Source organism: Cutaneotrichosporon oleaginosum (assembly GCF_008065305.1).
Source record: "Cutaneotrichosporon oleaginosum strain ATCC 20508 chromosome Unknown ATCC20508_contig01, whole genome shotgun sequence".
Classification (NCBI taxonomy): Eukaryota; Fungi; Basidiomycota; class Tremellomycetes; order Trichosporonales; family Trichosporonaceae; genus Cutaneotrichosporon; species Cutaneotrichosporon oleaginosum.
The window spans coordinates 390,206-409,281 of NW_027072170.1; the positions used below are offsets into that span (position 1 = coordinate 390,206).

Here is a 19,076-nt window from a genome sequence, read left to right on the forward strand (position 1 = left end):
GGGGGCGAGAGATGCGAGGTATGTGTGTTCGAGCCAGCTACTGAGATTACGCCGTCAACCGCTCGATGGTCGTGTCCGACTCGTCAAACGCAATGCGCTCAAGGACAACCTGGAGGATGTGCAAAAGGGCATCCGTCTGGGCTTTGGTGACAGCACTGCCGTCTCGGTACACTGCCGAGAGGCGGAGTCCACCCTCGTGCGAGAGAATGTTGATGTTCCAGACGGGAGCATACGGGGAAGCGGTCTGGCTCCAAGCATGGTCCTCGGCGCCCTGTGGCAGCGTCGCCATGCCGAGGTTGTGCAGGCCAATCGAGTTACGGAAGGGGGCAGCAGCAGCAGCACGCCCAGCAACGTACTGCTCCCAGCCTGTTGGCTGCGCCGGGTCGTAGTTGGGGTCCATTGGGGTAAGACCGTCGGGAATCTCGTAGAGGAGGCCGTTGTTGTAGCGGCCGGTGAAAACGCCGCGGTCACACATCCAGTTTGCGAGTGTGCGGGTGACGGACCAGAACTTCTGCTCGCCCGACACCTTGGTGTAGTACTCGGGGTTGGTGATGTAGCAACCGGTGATCGCCGAGTGGCCGGAGCGGGTGCGGCGCTCGTCGCGGCTGGAAAGGGCGACGAGGCGGAGGCTGTTGCCTGTGCTGGTCGAGCCGGGTCCGAACACGCGCCACAGGGCAGCCATGTACGCCATCTTGAGGACAGGATGGAAGGTACGTACGCCGCGGGCCTTGGCAGCCCTCTTGCACCCCTCGACGACCTCGAGGCTTACGCGGACAAAGCTGAGCGACGCGGGCGCATCGGTGGGATGGCTTCCGATGCGCTCTCCGGGCCACGGGTCCTTGGCCTTCCACTTCTTCTGGAGCGGCTTGGGGAGCTTGGGTACGATTATCTCACGGAAAACGATTGGGGCAAGGTAGCGTGCATCTGGCTTGAGGTCGAGCGTATCGTCGAGACGGGCAGGCTTTTCAAATGCCTCGATCGGGAGGTTGACGCCGTGCGCGGTGAGGAGGTGGACGAGGCGGAGGGCGCCACGGCCGTCGACCATGACGTGGTTGAAGCAGGCGACAAAGTAGCCGTACTCGCAATCAGGGGAGGTGAGGAGGGTAACGCGGAACATTGGCGCGTGGTCAAAGTCCTGAGAGGCAAACGACTCCTCTTGGGTCTGGAGGACGGTGGCCATCTCGGTGTCGAGGTCGTTGTGCGGGTTGGGCGCGAACACTCCCTCCTGGACGATCTCCTTGGCAGCCCATGGTGCGCCGTTCTCGAAACGGGGCTGGGGAGAAGTGGGTCCGGCTACGCAGACGTTGAGCCGGGGCAACCGGAACTGGAGGTCACTGACCCGGACCTCGAGAAAGCCGCGGGTCGGCAGCTCGGCGAGCGGATACCGGACGGCGTGGACGATAGCATGGGGAGACCCGAGGTTCTGGCGGGCAAGGAGTAGACGCTCATGAGATGTCACTGGAGGTTGTTAGCGAGTGCCGAAACGCACAGACTTACATTGGAAGGGCACGGGCGGGAGTGAGAGACTACTCCGTCCCGAGCCCGACCGCTGGGCACTGTCCGTGCGGGCGAGGTTGAAGCTGTGCTTTTCGTAGCTGCCCGAGTAGGTGCTTGGTGAGCTGGGCATACTTGGCACGAAGTGTTCTGAGCGCGAGTGGCGGATCGACATGATGTGTGTGAGACAAGATGCGATGGGAGATGGGATGGGGGGGATGGAGGAGGAAGAGACAGCTGAAGTAGTAGAACACTGGAATGGATTATGATAAGTTGTGGGTGGTCAGGCTGTGGATGAGCGTCGTCTAGGCCAGTGATCCAGCGACAGACAAGCGAGCGCGAGCGAGAGCGAGCGCGAGCGTGAGCGACGTTTGTCTCCCCTCTTCTACTCGTCCTAGGTGTAGGAGCGTCAGCTGGGCATGAGAGGTGTGTTAAAGTTGCTCTCGATGCCGGCACTCGAATAATCCTCTTTTACCCGGGTTATGGACCCTGTCTACGGCCCCTGGCTACCGTTTCTCTCGCAATATGCCCAGATGCGGCCCTGCCCGCTGAGTGACCGCGTCAAGCACCGAACCCCCCGAGCCGCCGAGACCGCAGAAACGTCCATGTGGCTCCTTTGCGGAATGCATCTCGTGCTCCCTCCGCCCCCTTGTTGCGTCCTTGGAGGGATGGCAGGGAAATTGCAAGACCAACCGAGCGTTTGTCTCCCCCCCACCTGCGTTGCCGTCTCCCTTGTCTTTGGGTCACGGCAGATCTGCCGAGACGCCGACCAAATCGGCCACCTGGCCGACTGGCCACTCGTCGCTTGCCCGCCAAGGACCTGGCGCACAGACGCATAGGTGCATATGCGCCAAGAACAGACGTAGGAGCGGCCAAGTTGACCGTGTACGCTTGCACCCCATCTTTGCACCCCCTATCACCACTGCTCGTGCGGCAAGGGTTAGTCGTTGCCTGGATGTGGCGCTCGGTTGCAAAACTTTGGGCAGGGTGTTGGCGGGTGCGAGGCATGTGAGGGTGAGGTGATGCGATGGTCTGTGCGAGCCTTCAAGGACGAGAGGAGCAAGGTGGCGCTCGTAACTCGGCCTCGTTTCGGCCGGTTGATGATGAAACACTTGCATTCCTAGTACTTGGCGCTGGCGCAGCTCGTTCAGCATGTTGAACACGGTAGATCCCAACTTGAGAGACTACAGTAGAGCCACACCGTGCTCGTAGAGCTCCCGCTACCCGTTGTGGCGTTGGATTTAGCTTGAACGATCTGCCAAACCTCCCATGTTTGACCCCCGGTTTAGCTTGCATAATCTTTTCTTGGATACTCGAGAGGTATCGCTAGTGTGATACAATTTAGTTTGGACGGGCTGGGTCAATGTTCAGGGTTTAGTGAATGTAGAACTGCAGAAGGAAAATGAGTGTGAGGAGAACGTGAGCCTGAGAGCAACGGAAAGCGAGAGCAAGCGGGAGGAGCGATGGTAGAGGAGGAGAGGAGGAGAGGGGGGGGGGGGTCGGATGTGCGATGGAGAAACGTGGAGAGTATGACAGAGGAGTGCGACTTCCGCTTGCAACTCTCCGGATGTAGGGAAATCGATTGCTCGAGCGCCTTCCCTTAACCTTGTCCTGTCTACCCTGGGCTTCTGGGCTTCGCTCACGCCACCTCTCACGCACAGGCCATGCGCCACATCCACCCTCGTCGACTTCCACGGGTTGGTATCTGCCACCCACTTTGCAGCCCTCACGGCCATATGTAGTCCCTTGTCTCTTCACATCTTGGGTGCTGGGGATCTGACTAGACGTCGTACTTCATGCCTCGACTCTTGAATACACCATGCTCTAGGCCGAACTGACCGAGAAATCATCCCAGTAGCCAGCCGCTCTGCTGACATGCTGACCATCCCTTCGACCATCCCGATCCCGGACTTCGGAGAGTCTTGCGTGGTTGTGCCTCAACCAGGTTTGATCGCAAGAAGCTTTCACACGCCCTCAAGCTTCAAGCTTCAGTGCTGTGCGCATCGGACCTTGGGCACTTAGGCGCGCTTGCGCGTCGCCGTCTTTCCGGCCCAGGTCCGACCCACGCTCATGGATGGCCGTCTCCTGATGCTCTCTCTCTTATTGCCTCTCGCTTTTTTTTTCTGTCTCTGGGAAGCAATGTCGTGCCTTCTTCATTACACGACACCGGACGATTGATCGTTGAAACGCAATAGTTACCAGATTTCTCAGCGCATAGCAACCATTTCTCCTTCAACCCGCACATCACGGCAACCGCTACGGATGCGTAATGGCTGCGGGCGGTGCCATACTTTTCCATGCTTCTGTTGCCTTCGCATGCCGTTTGCTACCCGCGGGCCGCCAGGCCTGCTGTTCCGCCCATCACACATAACGTCATTAACATGTGCCTTCCTGTCCCGCGATCGCTCAGAACACATCTCGTACGTACACCGCACGCGAGCAGCTTGTCTCGTCGCGTGAGACCTCTTCACATGTGTCGCAAGGTTCCAGTTCAGGACGAAGATCAAGAACTGGGACCGGGACAGGGCAAATGAGTCGATCTCGAGCCAAGTACACCGCGCGGGAGTTCTGTGAACAAGAGGAGCGAAAGAGTGCCAAGACCATGGGAGAGGTCGAGAGACGGTATGTTGAGACCGACGCGGATTTTGGTCTTTGGGTAATGGGTAAAGCGATAGGAGAATAGGAATGTTGAACCTGTGATATGATCTTGCGATTGAATGGGTGCAGGGCATGCATGAGTCTAAGTTGTGCTATCATGCCGCCCTAGACAAGCATGATCACACGTCCTGCAAATCCTACAATTGACGATGACGGCAATGGCGGCTGGCTAACTTCTACAGTTGTCGAGGCCAATCTCTACCATCCCTGTGCCACTTCTGTGCGTGTGATCGCTACCAGCGTAACATTCCTATTGCGTCCAAGATCATGGCCGTACGTGAGTCCCCAATGCAGGGAGGGCATCGTCGTGCAGGGTATTTACTCTACTAGTCCTGCTGTCTAAGACAACAGGGCAAATCAGAGTTCGTAGGATCATAGGATGCGGGGGTGGGCAGTAGCAAGTTCCAGGCTGGCGAGACATAGAAGAGACAACCGCGATGACTTGTCCTCTGTCTCATATCTCAACACCTTCGCACCCTTGGCACATTGAACAAGAGCAATAAGACTTAGAGAGTGGGGCAGTTGTGTCCCAATCCAAGCACACGTGGAGTATCACCAAGCGAGATGTGGATATACGGATATGGAGAATGACACGTGGGCCACTTTGGTCATGGCCAAGCGTACGAGCGTGACGCTCGGCCCTCTGATCCACCCTGCAAGTTGACTGCAGCCACCAACGCCACCAACATCCCTCCCCCTCTCCTCACCACCGCCGCCTCCCTTCTCATCACCTCCATCGAGCATTCACTCCGCCTACTTCTCCCGTCGTGCCTCTTAACCACTCCAATTTGCTCACCGACGCGCCTCGGCTGCACCGACAGTCCAGTTGCTTGATCGCTTGGTTACCGAAAGTAGCAACGCGGGGGGGCTGCACGCGCCTCGACCCATCACCACTTGCACTTTGCTTCCGGGGTGGGAGTCCTCGCTCGTCCATCATCGCCTTGCATATGCCTCATCAACATCGGCGTTCGTGTTCAGTGTAACCTCCCTCTGTCCTGTACCATTATCAAGCCCGCCGCCACCCTCAATTCTCCATTCGTCAAAAGCCTGGACCACAAGAGCCTGGCCAGCGCCCTTCTGTCATTCAGCACGACTTCAGTCTGACGTCGTTGTTCCATGGCGCTGGCTCCCCCTTCATCACCCGCTTCACCTCGACAACTCCACCCGTCCTCAACCTCCACTCTCATATCATATCGCATCCACAACCCCCACCTCGCCTCTTTCCACACCAACCGCCAGTCACTCACTCGTCGCGTCGGCACCCTAGCCGGCGCCCGCCCATCTCTATCTGCCCCACAAGCCCACTGGAGCAGACATGGCGGCCGCCTATTCTGGGCGGCAGGGCCACAGCTACTCTAATAATGTCGCCAACACCAAGCAGGCACAGGTGCGCTCGCGATCCTATGCGTGTGCTTACACCACCAGCTCACAACTGCATACTCGTCTCTGGCCCAGGAGCTCGCCAGCGACAACCTCAAGGTCGTTGGCGGGTACACTCTAGGGAAAGTCATAGGAGAAGGTGAGCTCAATCGTGGCCGCCCGGAGGACGCCCACGTTGGTTGTTGCGAGCACTGGCTTACCACCACCAGGGACGTTTGGCTCTGTGCACATCGCGTGCCATAGGCTCACAGGCATGCGTTGTGCCATCAAGAAGATCGCCAAGGCGTCTACGCCGCAGCTTACACGCGAGATCCACCACCACCGTCGCTTGCACCATCCTCACATTGTCCACCTCCATGAGATCATCGCTACAGAGAACCACATCTGGCTCGTGTCAGAGCTCTGCCCTGGTGGCGAGCTGTTTGACTACCTCGTTGAGCGCGGGCGCATCCTAGAGGGCGAGGCTCGCCGCATCTTCGGCGAGCTTTGCACGGCCGTAGGGTGGCTTCATCGGCAGGGCATCGTGCACCGCGACCTCAAGCTCGAGAATGTGCTTCTCGACGGCGAACTGGGCGTCAAGCTGGGCGATCTCGGCTTTGCGCGCGAGTACCAGAAGGGGAGATTCATGGAGACTTTCTGCGGCACAACAGGCTACGCGTCACCAGAGATGCTGGCGTGCAAGAAGTACCTTGGCGTCGAAACGGACATTTGGTCACTCGGCATCATCCTCTACACCCTGTTGTGCGGCGGACTGCCCTTCGACGACGATGACGAGCGCGTAATGAAGGACTTAATCATCAAGGGAGAATACGAGGAGCCCGAGTGGCTCACGGAAGGTGAGCAGGAGCAGCGGATGCGACTGACAACAGACGCGCGCTCGCTCATTCGCGGCATGCTCCAGAGCAACCCGGAGAAGCGCCTGCATATGGAAGGAATCCTAACGCATCCCTGGTTCAAGAAGACGATATACGACAACATCCACAATGCCTCTTCTACACTCTCCTTACCCACATCCGGCCCCACGTCGCCTATAGCCCACCCCATGGCCTCTACCGAATCGATTGTGAATCGGAAACGTCTATCAACATCCTCCATATCCTCATTCCCTTTCACCCCGCGGACTTCGTCAGGACCGCAGCTGCCTCTCACCCAGGAGCCAACAGCGCTGGCAACGTTTCCTGAGGGCGAGTCGGAGCCATCTGAGACATCCTTTGAGTTCAGCGGCAAGCAGTCAACCAGTGGCGATACCTCGCCGACCACTGCTGAGAACGAGGAGGAAGCGGACATCAAGCGGACACACAGTGGAGAGACCAGTCTGACGGAACGAGCGCTCGAGCTCGCCCATAAGAACAGCTCAGAGGCCACTTTACGCAAGCCCGACTCATTGCGGGAACGTTTGGCACGCATGAGCTTAGAGGGCCCACGGGAGGAGGATGAGAACGAGGGCTACTCGCGCGCGGATGAGCGACTCAGTGCTTCAAATTTACCCATGATTGACGAACACTCATTAGCGCTTCCCTTGGCCGACCACTCGCGCACACCCGTGCGGACGAAACGTCGCTCCCTCACCTCTCAGCTTCCATTAGAGAGGCGGTTGTCGCACCACAGCACATCGAGCCAATGGCAAGCGTTCGTTGCGGACGACTACCTTGCCCTGCTCAAAGCTGAGCTTCCACCGTTGTTCTCCACGCCATCTGAGAAGCTGCTGCTCGAGCGTTTGGTCGATCTAGGCTTCGACGTTGGCCAGCTCATGCACTCGGTCAAGACGGACGCATGCGACTCGAGCAGCGCAATGTGGTGGATCTTACGCCTCAAGCAGCTTGAGCGCGGCGAGACCGACGACGCTGTTCTCGCCAGGCGAGAGAGGGAGGCGAAGCGGAAGGAGAGGTCGAAGAGGAAGACGGAGGAGAAGGAACGTGCCGATAAGGTAGCGGTCGCTGCGGCGGAGCCTGCCTCAACCGACCGCCCGGCCCCACGCACCTCCTCTTTTGCTCCAGAGCGGTCGAATATGAAGACGCCGGAGTTGCTCCTCCCTCCATCTATTTCTAATCCACCACGACCTCTGTCATCGCACTCTGTGCAGTCTGCACATTCTGCTCTTTCGGGCCAGTCTAATCAGCTCGAGCGGACGATTTCGCCACCAACGTCCAATGCGACGGTTGTCGCCCCATCCCCCACCCACACGGAGCAGTCGCCGTCAAAGGAGCCACGAATTAAGGCACGATCTCAGTCCATCAATATGCTGCAGCGCGCGACCTCGATGCTGCTCCCTGGAATCCGAAGGACAGACGTTGATCACAAGCCGGGTGCCCAGGACTCGAACTCTCCGCATGGCGTTCAGGACAAATCTCCGCACTCAGAGCAGAACGGGCAGCAGAGTCAATTGCGCACTGTCACTCCGGAATCAGCTGCAGAGGCTCTCAAGCGTGGCGACTCGCCCACCAAGGCGGGCAACACCAGCAAGCTCGGAGTGCCGCTTATGCCGAAAATGACGAAGAGCGAAAGCGACCCAACATTATTGAGCCTCGCCACGGCGAACCTTTCAGGCCAGCACAATCAGGGCACACCACCAGATATGTCACCCACCAGATCTCGAAGCTTTGGCGCGCCGTCGACGGAGAACGCAGACGCAAGTACGTTGAAGCAAGCGACGCCTGCATATGGGCCACCAGCAGTCAAGAAGGACTCGATATGGAACACCTTCCGCCACCTGTTCAACGAAGATCGCAGGCGACGCAAGCGCGAGGCCATGGCCGCCAACAAATCACCACCTGTGATTCCGACACGGAGCGTTCGACCGGCTATGGGTCGAATGGCTCCGCCCTCGGTTTCTCGCCGCACTAGCTACGAAGGATCGCGACCGATGTTCTCTCGCCGCTCGAGTAGTGTCAACAGTCGCCGATCGTCAATAGCATCTAACAGCGTACCACCCGAGTTCTTTGTCAACGTTCATGATGGGCTCAACCATGCCAATCTTGGACGGCGAACGAGCGGCCGGTCCGCCCGCAGTGCGCGCAGTACCGGCACTGAGACACCGAACTCTGAGCGTGAAGTCCCCAGTCGCGCGGGGTCAATTCACTCGCGTCGCGGCGGCAGCCGGCGTAGCTCGATCCGTTCGCCGACACTCCACAGTGACGGCTCCAGCAGATATCGCACTGGGCCGCCGGCCTCGCCTCTACACGATTACCACAGACGTTCGGCGTCCGGCTCCGCTTCCACGCGGGTGCGACACATAAAGGTGTTGCATGAGGCCAAGTCTATCCGACCAAACTCCGTGGCGTCGAGCGTGCGCTCTAACGCTTCGTCGCGCGCGTCATCTATCATAGGGCGAGACGACGACAGCGAAGACGACGGAGCTGGCCCCCGTCGCCCATCGCTGTCCGACGACTTGGGCCGTGTGCGCTCCCCACTGTCTCGCGTTGCCCCGATCGGGCGCGGCAAACCGCCGCTGCGTGATGTGTTCAGCAAGCGAGAGGACGACGACGAGTGGGTGTCCGAAGACGACGAGTTTGCCGGTGGGCTGGGTCAGGGAGCGTCTTCTTACGGCGCCTCAACGAAGTGGAGTTCGGCGAGCGTGCGCCCGACCTCATTTGACACTGGCGGGACAAGCGGCACACCCACGGCGTCCAGGTTCACCTCGGCTTCGTCGGGGAAGAAGAAGGGTGTGGACGCTTCCGCGCCCCCTGGCATATCGGGGACCATGTTGTCCTCTTCGAGCTCAGGCTCGGGCTCGGGCCGCCGCGATGTCGGACGCCGTGGATTACCGGCAACTAGGGCAGCCCCGGCACAGATTATCGAGGAGGAGGAAGAGGAAGAAGAGTAGGCTCTGACCTCTTGAACAATGACTAGGAGGAGGTGTTGAGGTGTCGCAACATCTGCGTGTGCATGGTAGGCGCTACTCAATGTACAATATTCACGCATAGAGCACAACACAATAGGGTGTATTTTTTGCAAAGTCTTGCCTAAAATGCGAAGAAGGCTGTTCGTGCAACTAAGCAAGGAGTGGAGTGTGCGAGACAACTCATGCAGGGCGCATTGAACTAACAGACGCGAAGCTATGCCAACCAGCAAGGCGGCCCGAGCGGCGCAACGACCTAACAAGAAGCAGGCCTGTGCAAGAAGCGCTTCGTCCTCTCACCATTCCAAACTTGCGCACGTCACCAACAACCTTGAGCACATGTCGTCGGCACCACATTCCGTAGCAGTCACCCCGAGCCCAGGCCTCGAGCAACCTGAGCCGGAGGCGCAATCAGGCGCGCCAGGCCTCGAGACTGCAGTGCTGCTTGATACGAGCATATCGACATGTCCCGCCCCGACGAGACTCCCACCCGCTGGGGTGTCGCCAGAGGCCAGTAGCGCGGCGCTACCCGAGCTGGACCCGGGGCTGCTCGGGGTGCCCGCGACCTCGCCCGGCCTAGAGGATGAGCCCTTGCCCCCCGCTGAACCAAGCAGCCTCCTCCTCGTACCGCCCCTAACGCCATCGCCGGAGGCCACGGCCGTGGTCACTCCACACCCCGTACGCGCGCCCGCAGCAGCGCTGATGCAGGTGGACAAGATCGACAGAGTCGCCTCGCCCGATCTTGAGGCCGCGCGGACCCGCCCGACGTCTCCGTATCCGCGGCGCGTTTATCGCACATGGCGCCGCCGCCCCGTCCCCTCGTCACAGGTCTCGCAGGCCAAGCAGAGCCGGCGAGCCGCTAAGACCGTCGCGAAGTGGAAGCAGTACTCGCGCGATGTCAAGAGACGGATCACGGCGAGCCGGGTGCGCAACGCCGAAATCGGCGAGGCCAGCAACCTCATGGAATACCTCATTGCGATCGTGGGGCCAGTCACGCGAACGGAGGACTGTGGGTTGTTCAATGGCGCAGCTGATGGCAGCTCCTATGTGGCGGTCTATTGTCGTTTGCGCCCTCATCACAGCGGGCAGTGTTGCGGTCGCCATGCTGTACGAGCATCCTATGTGCGTTTCTGCCCCTTAGCTCGGAAGGGCCGCAGAATACTGACGCTTAGGGCGCAGAGTGTGGCGGGCTGGATGATGGGCCTGGCATGGGATAGTCTGTGGCACGCCATCATCTCGCCGCAGCAGGCCGAGGACAATGCCCGCCGCGCGTGGATGGCCGATGTGACTGAGCTGATGGGCGGGCTCGAGATTGACTTCGACCTCGAAGTCCCGGCTGAATCGAGTATGAGCGAGGTGAGTTGCGTCGTGGAATGTCACTGCCTGGCGCTGACCCCAGCACGCCGTGTATGGCGATATGGCGTTCAACTACGACACTTCGCGGCCATGGTACCCGTGGCTATACCGGATCGATTTTGTCAAGCCGGACGCGAAGTGGGGCACGACGTTCGAGGACACGGCCGCAAGCCTCCCCGGCGCCGTGGTGCACGAGAACTTCAACGCGACCGCCGTGTCGTGGGACGCGGGGGATGGCCGCGACGGTCGCGACTTCCGCCTGCTGAGCTTCACGTGGCGCGAGAGCGCGCGTGACTCAGCCTCGCCCCTCCTCGTGACGACGCACACGGTGACGCGCACGCAGATCCAGGCGGCGCTGGAACGCATGGTCCGCCGCCCGAACAACGCGTGGTGGGCGCTCGATACCCTGCGCCCGCTGCTCACTGCCACGCCCACCAAGCTCCGACGATCCAGCATATGGATGGACGCCGCGCGAACCGCCGTCAAAGTCGCAAATATATTCCAGGCGCAGTACCGCGACATAGTGCGGTTTGCCGTCGCGGTTCACGAGCTCGCGGACTACGAGCATGCGCACGAGCTGCCGTTCGCTGATGGGCTGTGCCTCACGCACGCCTTCGACGACCACTTCCTCCGCCCGCCACGATTTTACTCACCCCCATCGCTCGCCCCGCCGAGTCCATCGTGGGTCCTCCAAGCCACAGAGTACATCCATGCGTACCTCGACACCGAGACGGGCGAGTACGAGTACGTGCAGGACATGGCACTCGTGCTCGCCGTCGACGAGCACCGCAAGGCGCTTGAGAAGCTCAATGGCGGAAGAGTGAAGATCGCGAAAACGGAATAGTACACTGGACGTGCCATACATTGTCGCGCGTGCGCTACAATGCCCTGATTTGCACTATTGCTCAGCTGTTCATCGTTCTAACACTACATGTCTACGGTACGAGCCTTCACAAAACGGACTCCCTCCGCCTCTCTTCCAGCTCCTCAATCCTCGACTACGACGCTTCTTTGTTTGATATTTCGGGGTATTCAATGCGGGGGATCGGTGGGTGATAATGCAAAAAGTTGAATGAACGAGTGGTGTGGTGTTATGGCGGTGGGATATGGAGGTAGAGAGCGGGAAAGTCCGTTGGGCAGGGAAAAGGAGGCTCCATTCAACACGCTTACGAGCGCTGCGCCTGGGCCTGGGGTGTGGGTGGGGTCGTTCCTGCAAGACGCGCTTGGGCGTGGGGCGGAAGCTTGAGCTGGAGCTGGCTTGTCATGGCGCCAGGACTTGGGAAGCCGTTGGGCTGCACATTGCCAGCGTTAATCGGCTGCATTGGCACAGGCATCTGAGTTTGCTGCATCTGAGCCTGCTGCATGGCCTGACTCTGCGCTTGAGCCTGGATAGTCATTGAGGCTTGGGCCTGGATCATCTTCTGGAAGCTGAGCGCTCGGGCGCGGTTGCGAGCCTCGAGGAACGCCTGAACGTTGTTGCCGAAGCCGTTCGCCTGCGCCTGTTGCGCCCACTCACGCCGCATCTCGGGTGTGGCCGTCTCGATCTCAGCCTGCTGCTGTTGCGCCTGCTGCATGATGGCAGCTCTCGCAGCCGACATGCGCTGGTGCTGGAGCACGGGGTCGACCGCGCCAGCAGGTGTGGGAACGCCCGGAACGCCGCCCGGGCCGACAACGAATGGCTTGCCGTTTGCGGCGCCGTTCATTATCTGTGGAGATGCCTGGCCCCCATTGGCCGCAAGAGCCGCAGCTAACTGCTGTTGCTGAGGAGTCTGCGACTGTTGGGGGGTAGAGGGCGTCGCGCCGGTGGTTGGGAGAGACGGAGCTGGCGAGCCCTGCACTTCCGTTGGAGAGCGCTTGGGCTGGGGCCTGCCACTGAGCATGCCGTTCGCGACGCCGTTTGGGCCTGCCGATCCGGGCGTCGACACCCCATTGACGGCGGCGTTGGCAGTTGCCTGTACAGCCTGGACAGCTTGCGCCTGCGCTTGAGCCTGGGCCTGGGCCTGAGCCTGAGCCTGGGCCTGCGCGGCGAGAGCGGCTTGTTGCTGCTGCTGTAGGCGCGCCTGCTCTAGCTGCTGCTGCTGCTGTGCCTGCGCCATCAAGTTGATCCGCTGAATCTGCTCCATCTGATGCTGCTGCTGCATCATCGAGTACGCCATAATCTGCGGAGTTGCCGCCGGAGCGGGCTTGATGAACTTCGGAGGCCGAGGCAGTTCGATAGGAGCATTGAGGTCGGCGAGCGCATCCTTGAGAGATGTGGCATCGGGATGCAGTTTGCAGAGGTCGTCGGCCATAAGGAGTCCGACGCGGTAACGCATGTACTTGACGTCGAAGTCATCCAGGACCAGCCGGTCGTCATCGCCGGTGATGCCCATGCCGACGCCGACGGCACCGCCCTTGGAGGAGTCGTAGCGGAAGATCTCGCTCAAGCGTTTACGCTTCCCAAGTTCCGTCCGATCGTTGCCTTGATCATCTTCGTCGTGATCGAGAGACTTTGGGCGGGGGCGGCTCTCGTGGCTGTTGACCAAGTCGGGGAAGTACCATTCCTGCAAGCGGTCAGGCGAAGCGGGCATGGTTCCACGGCGAGAGGCCCGGACAGGAAGGCGGCGATCCAAAAGCACACGGCCTCCGCGGGCACGACGCATGCGGAACGCCATAGGATGGATGATGCGCTCGTCCTCATCAGTGTCCTCGTCAGATCGGTGATCAGGGTCGAGAACAGCGAGATTGCGGAAGGCATGAGCAGCATGTGTTGATGGCAGTGGTTGGTAGGAGATATCGGTGTAATCGTCCCAGTGCGCGTCGAGGGCCTTGCGACGAGCCAGTTCCTCCTCGAGCTTGGTCTGTTGCGCAAGGAGGCGCTCGCGTACAGCTTCGGGGGCCATGGACTTGCCGGGCAGGTTGCTGCGCTCGGCTTGACGCGCAGCCTCGATCGCACGATCGCGACGGTCGCGCTCGTCTCGGTCCTTCTCGAGCTGCTTGCGCGAGTGGCTCCGTGACGAGTTGCCGCTCTGGCCGGCACCGAGATGGGCCATTCCCATCTGGCCGTTGATTGCTGCAACAGCGGCTGCTGCTGCTGCTGCGCCATTCTGGCGACCAGTGATAATCTCCTCCTCTTCTCTGGTGACACCGAGGGACGGCCAGCGCCGCTTCGTTTCGAACAGCTTCCACTTTGCCTCCCAAACTTCCTTCTCGGCCATGTACAGTGCCTTCTTGTCCTGTTCTCGGCGGAGAACTAGAGAGGCGAGGTCGTGAACACGGCGCAATTCGAATTGAAGTTTCTGGAACTGTTCAACCGAATGGTTGTCGGTACGGCGAGTCTTGCGGGCGGCACGGACGTCACGCCGACGGAAACAGACGTACGGGTCATTGTCGTTTGTCTCGTCGTAGTTGAGTTGCGGCATAATACATTTGCCGCCACGCTTTTCTCGGCGGGACTTCCAATGGGGGAAGATAGAGCGCGCCATGCGCGTCAATAATCTGGGTTCGGGGAGGTCCTTGGGAACCTCGTTAGAAGGGTAGAATGTTGCGGCCAGGGGATGAGCGAAGAGGTTCTCGACAGATTGGAAAGTCGGCATAAGAGCAAGGTTGGTGTGCAAGGTTGGGACGGCATCTTCGACATGTTTCTCCAGCACGCCCATGATGTATTCAAACGTGTCCTCGGAGATGTTGAGCGATGCTGGCACATCCTTCTCCTTCTCCTTGCCTTTGGTCGTGCGTCTTTCGGTTCTGCCGTTGGTGGGGGAGGTCGGTGCGCCGGAGTCACCAGACGCGCCCTCGGCCTTGCCATTGAAACTCGCGAGCCACGCCATATCTGTATCGTCCATGCAGTACGACAAGCCGCCAGCGCCGCATGACGACTCCTCGACTGTGTCGCTGAACCGGATGTAATTCGTTGGTTCATTGAACTTGTGGGTTTGGTACAGCTTGGCGTAGTTGACGTTGTCAATAAGGCCAGTAGCATCGGGAGTGGGGATGTGGTAGTTGAGAGCAGCGTGAGTCACGGCGGGGGCCTCGGGCTTGACCGAGTCGCGCGACGCCGGAGATTCGGGCTTGCTTGCATCACGGGAATGCAGCAGCGAGGCCGACGATAATGCTGCTTGGAGATGATGTTCCTGTTGATGTTAGCACAAGTAGTAAGAATGAGGCCAAGTGCCACAAGCGAAGTGCCACGTTCCCTAACCCGCTAGCGGGCAGAGGTGCGCGCTGTGAAAGGGAAGGGATGGGCGGGTGGGAAAAGTGAGGAGTTAAGGGGGTAGAAGGGGTGGCCACCCAAAACAAAATGCATGGGTTGGAGTGGGCGAGGCAGTCTGCATCCAAGCCGGGAGATATGGCGACGAGGGGGAAGCATATGTTGATGGCCTAGGTCATGTCCGAGAGGCGGAGCAGACAAAGGGTGGAGGAGATCGAGTGTTGGTGAGTGGATCAGGCGAGGGGGACGGGCGCAAGACGCTGACGCAGCACCGTCTCAGGTGCACCGCCCCACCTTCCCTCAGCACTTGGATTCGGTTCCCACGGTCGGGCGACCGACTTTGAAGACCATTTTGACGACATCGGCGCGATGCATGCTGCCCCCCATGCATGCTCGTTGGATAGACAAGACGGAGACGAATGCAGACGTACCAAGAGTTCTCCGGTTTCGACGCCCTTTGCGCCTACACCGTGGCTTTTCGATGGCTCGGCGGTTGCGGCTTCTGGCTGAAGAAGCACAGTTTCCGCTGCCGCCGAGTCGATCTTGTCGCTGCCTCGTACGACGAGAAGACGGCTCTTGTTGGTAACGCGGCCGGCGCGGCGAGAGGAGGCGGAGACCATGATGATGAGGACCGCACGACCTCAACTAAGTGGTCGTGGCTGGTAAGCTGTGGTGGTGCTCGTCGGTGGCGACAGGCTCCAGCACGGCAAGCGTGTCGTGGTGTTTGGGTGGGAATTTGCCTGTGCCAGGCAGTGTTGAGGGAGCCAGACCGGGACCAGAGGCCGTCAAAATCTGCACAACATGCACTTGCCTCATTGGCCAATCACAGCGTTTATACAGCCCACCCCCGCCAGGCTGCATGCTCGCCCTTGCGGCTTACCCTGCTCATTCCTCGGCTCGCTCTGACTCAATTCAATTCAGCCCACGTTGGATTAACTCCGAAACCCCGAATCAGTGGCACTCCTGCAACCCCCTCAGCTTTGCTTCCGTTACACACTGGACGGCTACGGGCCACAGGCCTCGAGCCACGCGACAAGCCGCCGGCAATTACCACCCAGCCAGGCCAGCCACCGCTCGCACTCCCTTCCGATCTTGTGATCTATCCCACCCAACAAAACTGGGCAGGCACTATCGAAGATCATGAGCGATCTGAATGGATGATCGCGCACTCCTCACTACAGGCGTGCAAGACGCCCCGAGGAGGTTCCTATGCAATGCACTGTGGATGCGTCAGCTCACACACTTACAGCTCGGCTTGGTGACGACTCCGCCTGCTCACACGTACGATGAATGTCTATGTATGCAAACTGCGGGCGTGATCAGCGTTGTCACGATGCACGGACTTACCGCCACAACCCCCCGCGTTCGGGCGCGAATCCACGCTCGCCTCGGCGCGCGCTGGACCACGTCTACCACTTGGCCCTCTTCTGCCACCCCTTGCCACGCCCGTTGAAGATGCGCTTGCTCTGCAGCTCCTCAAACTTGCGCTTGGCGTATGTCCCGACATCGGCATCACCCACGACGTCCGTGACGATCTGACCCGGGCGATATTTGTGCTCTTTGCGCAGAGTGGTGCTCTGGAGCTGTCGCGGGGCGTCGACAATGGTACCAATCTGTTGTCAGCGGTCGCCGGTCGTCGCAGCTCACCTGGAAGCGCTCAGGCGCCCTGCCAGCCTTGTTCCCGCCCTTCATAAACCGCTTGGGGTCGAGAGTGTGAGACAAGTGAAGCGCTTGGTAGTCCTTGCGCATTTGAGGAAGATCGTCGTCGCGTGGAGCGGGAATTGTTGTCCACAACTCCGATGCCGATGCCTTCTTGGGCTGCTTGTCACGTCAGTGGGCGCACACAGCGACACACGGCATGAAACATACCGCCTTCTTCTCGCGCTTGCTCAGGGTGCGCTCATACTTGCCCCGATCGAGCTCCGGCTCCGCACGAGGTTGAGAGGGTCCGGCTTCAACCTCCCCCGCGAATGCTGTGCCATCTTCGGCGAGAGACAGGTGGCGTGCGGGAAGCTTGGGCACGCTGAGGTCCGGGATGGGTCTGCAGAATTTAGTGATGCACAATAAACACTGCCACTCACGCGTCCTTCGGTTGGTCACTATCCAACCGCAGCTCGCCATCGTCATTCTCTCCGAGGGCATTGAAACTCCCCTCGGAAGATTTGGAACTTGACGCGGTGACCTTCTTCACGGCCGCAGCCTTAGCAGCGGCGAGTTGACGCTCGAGCTCCGCTTCTTCCTCGTCATCATCATCACTGCTGATGCTACTCGAGTCATCCGAGTCCGCGTCAGAGTCCGAGTCCGAGGCCGAGTCGTCCGAGTCCCAATTGGAATCATGGGCTGACGAATCCGAGTCAGAGTGGGAGCCGCCATTGCTGCGGGAGGAAGAATCTTCCTCGCCGCTTTCGGATCCGATCGCATTGTCACCCAGCTCGGCAGCTTTCCCGTTGAGCTCTTCTGCCGCAGCCCGTGGCGAGAGAGCCAGCGACAACGGTGTCGGGTCCATACTCACGCCGCGCTTCCGCGAGATGGCAGCGTAGCGGCGGGCACGAGGGGACAGAAGTGCCTCGGGGGTGGCCTCCTCTTCTTCCACCTGGTGAACGATTTCAGCCGCTTCTTCAAGAGCAATCTCGTCCGCTGTGCGGTGGTGATGGGGCTGAGGGGTTGAGAGGTCACGAAGACGAGAAGGAGTGGATGCAGCGGACGCTCTGTCAGAGCGGCGGGGCGTCGGCATTGTGACGAGGGGGTGTGATGGTGCGGCTGTGGCCAGCCTGGGAAGATGAGAGAGAGAGAAGTCTTGGCCGAGCGAGGGGCGAGGTGAGGACGTTGAAGAGAGGAAGCGGAGGGGTAAGAGGGGAATAGAAGTAATGGAGAGGAGTGCCGAAAGCAGAATGGAAGGAACGACTGGGTCTAGTTGTGAGAGTAATGAGGAGAGTGATTGAGACGACGGCGGCGGGGTGGGGGACAAAGTGGACAGTGCCTGCAGTGCCCCTCTGTTGCCTATTGCCTCCCACCAGGCTCGAGCGGCTCGCGGGCGAGCGGAGGTGCCTCGCTCACCCCACCGTACATATCCATGGAAGCAAAAATAAATAATGACCACCACGGACAATGAATTTATCTCCGCCCTCCACACCTCCACCCTTATCTTGCACGTGACTCCATCCGGCTCTTCCGGTGCCTGTCCAAGTGCCTGAGGATTGCATACCCACCGATCTGATGGTGTGCTCATTCGCGTCAGAATCACTGTCACTAGGTAGACTTTGGCATCTCTGACCTCGTGGAACTTGGTATTCATCCATCTCATCTTTACACTATCTCTTAACACGTCTCAAAATGCCTCACGCAGATTCCAGCCTTGTTCCAGAAGAAATCACGACGTGAGTGACCAAGCGCCCAGCTCTTCTCCTCAGGGAGCTCCATCTCCGCGTTGCACGCTGACGTCGAAGGAAGAAGGAGTTCTACGCTCACATCCACGAGCAGCTCCGTGCACTTCTCGACGGACACCGGTATTGGGTGTCCAATCTGGCGCAGGTCTCCGCCCTCCTCTACCACTCGTACCTCGGCACCTCCCTCTACGGCTTGCAGGAGGGCACGACGCCCGTCGTCAACTGGTGCGGCTTCTACATCCGCCCGGCAGGCGAGGCGAACCTCGTCCTCGGGCCATACGCCGGCCGGCCTGCATGCGTGACCATCACGCCTAAGGCGGGGCGAGGGGTCTGCGCCGACGCCTTCGTGGGGGAGAAAGGCGTGGTTGTGCAGGATGTCGAGGCGTACCCTGGTCATATTGGTGAGTAGGAGTTGGCCACGGACAAGGTCTGACAGCAGCGTGCGACGGCGAGACGAAGTCGGAAATTGTTTTGCCTCTGCGCTTGAATGGCACCGACGCCGTGGTCGGTGTGTTGGACCTCGACTCGACTACCCTGGGCACATTCGACGACGACGACCTCGCGGGGTTGGAGGAGGTGGTCCGCATCCTTCAGGAGACGAGTGACTGGGTTTAGGGAGTGTAGGGAGTGGGAGTGACATATATTCATTTGCATTGCATACGCCGAAACTATGGGGCGGATTGAGGCTGATGGTGAGCCGAGTGACACCGATATGTGGCTGTCGTGAGGATAGTCTCTCAGTCTTCTGCAGGAGACTGTCACGTGCCTGATATCC

At 59.8% G+C, this 19,076-nt stretch overlaps 6 protein-coding genes across 6 annotated transcripts; 3 read left to right on the top strand and 3 right to left on the bottom strand.

The window, feature by feature from the left end:
- Positions 1-46: 46 nt before the first annotated feature.
- COLE_00169 (uncharacterized protein) lies at positions 47-1,669 on the bottom strand (the record flags this gene model as incomplete). Its single annotated transcript, XM_018421208.2, has 2 exons — positions 47-1,458; positions 1,498-1,669. The coding sequence occupies 2 exons, from the start codon at positions 1,667-1,669 to the stop codon at positions 47-49; spliced, it is 1,584 nt and encodes a 527-aa protein (XP_018280998.1).
- A 3,798-nt stretch (positions 1,670-5,467) lies between these two features.
- On the top strand, positions 5,468-9,355 carry COLE_00170 (uncharacterized protein; the record flags this gene model as incomplete). The annotated part of the gene is made up of 4 exons (XM_065626062.1): positions 5,468-5,539; positions 5,578-5,671; positions 5,742-6,368; positions 6,402-9,355. The coding sequence occupies 4 exons, from the start codon at positions 5,468-5,470 to the stop codon at positions 9,353-9,355; spliced, it is 3,747 nt and encodes a 1,248-aa protein (XP_065482556.1).
- Positions 9,356-10,787: 1,432 nt separating this feature from the next.
- Positions 10,788-11,570, top strand: COLE_00171 (uncharacterized protein; the record flags this gene model as incomplete). The annotated part of the gene is made up of 1 exon (XM_018427395.2): positions 10,788-11,570. One exon carries the CDS (start codon positions 10,788-10,790, stop codon positions 11,568-11,570), a length of 783 nt encoding a protein of 260 aa, XP_018280996.1.
- A 322-nt stretch (positions 11,571-11,892) lies between these two features.
- On the bottom strand, positions 11,893-15,535 carry COLE_00172 (uncharacterized protein; the record flags this gene model as incomplete). Its single annotated transcript, XM_018427394.2, has 2 exons — positions 11,893-14,838; positions 15,347-15,535. 2 exons carry the CDS (start codon positions 15,533-15,535, stop codon positions 11,893-11,895), a joined length of 3,135 nt encoding a protein of 1,044 aa, XP_018280995.1.
- A 789-nt stretch (positions 15,536-16,324) lies between these two features.
- On the bottom strand, positions 16,325-17,649 carry COLE_00173 (uncharacterized protein; the record flags this gene model as incomplete). The annotated part of the gene is made up of 4 exons (XM_018425192.1): positions 16,325-16,528; positions 16,563-16,733; positions 16,785-16,956; positions 16,997-17,649. The coding sequence occupies 4 exons, from the start codon at positions 17,647-17,649 to the stop codon at positions 16,325-16,327; spliced, it is 1,200 nt and encodes a 399-aa protein (XP_018280994.1).
- Positions 17,650-18,248: 599 nt separating this feature from the next.
- COLE_00174 (uncharacterized protein) lies at positions 18,249-18,916 on the top strand (the record flags this gene model as incomplete). Its single annotated transcript, XM_018422351.2, has 3 exons — positions 18,249-18,292; positions 18,362-18,702; positions 18,741-18,916. 3 exons carry the CDS (start codon positions 18,249-18,251, stop codon positions 18,914-18,916), a joined length of 561 nt encoding a protein of 186 aa, XP_018280993.1.
- Between the last annotated feature and the right edge of the window lie 160 nt (positions 18,917-19,076).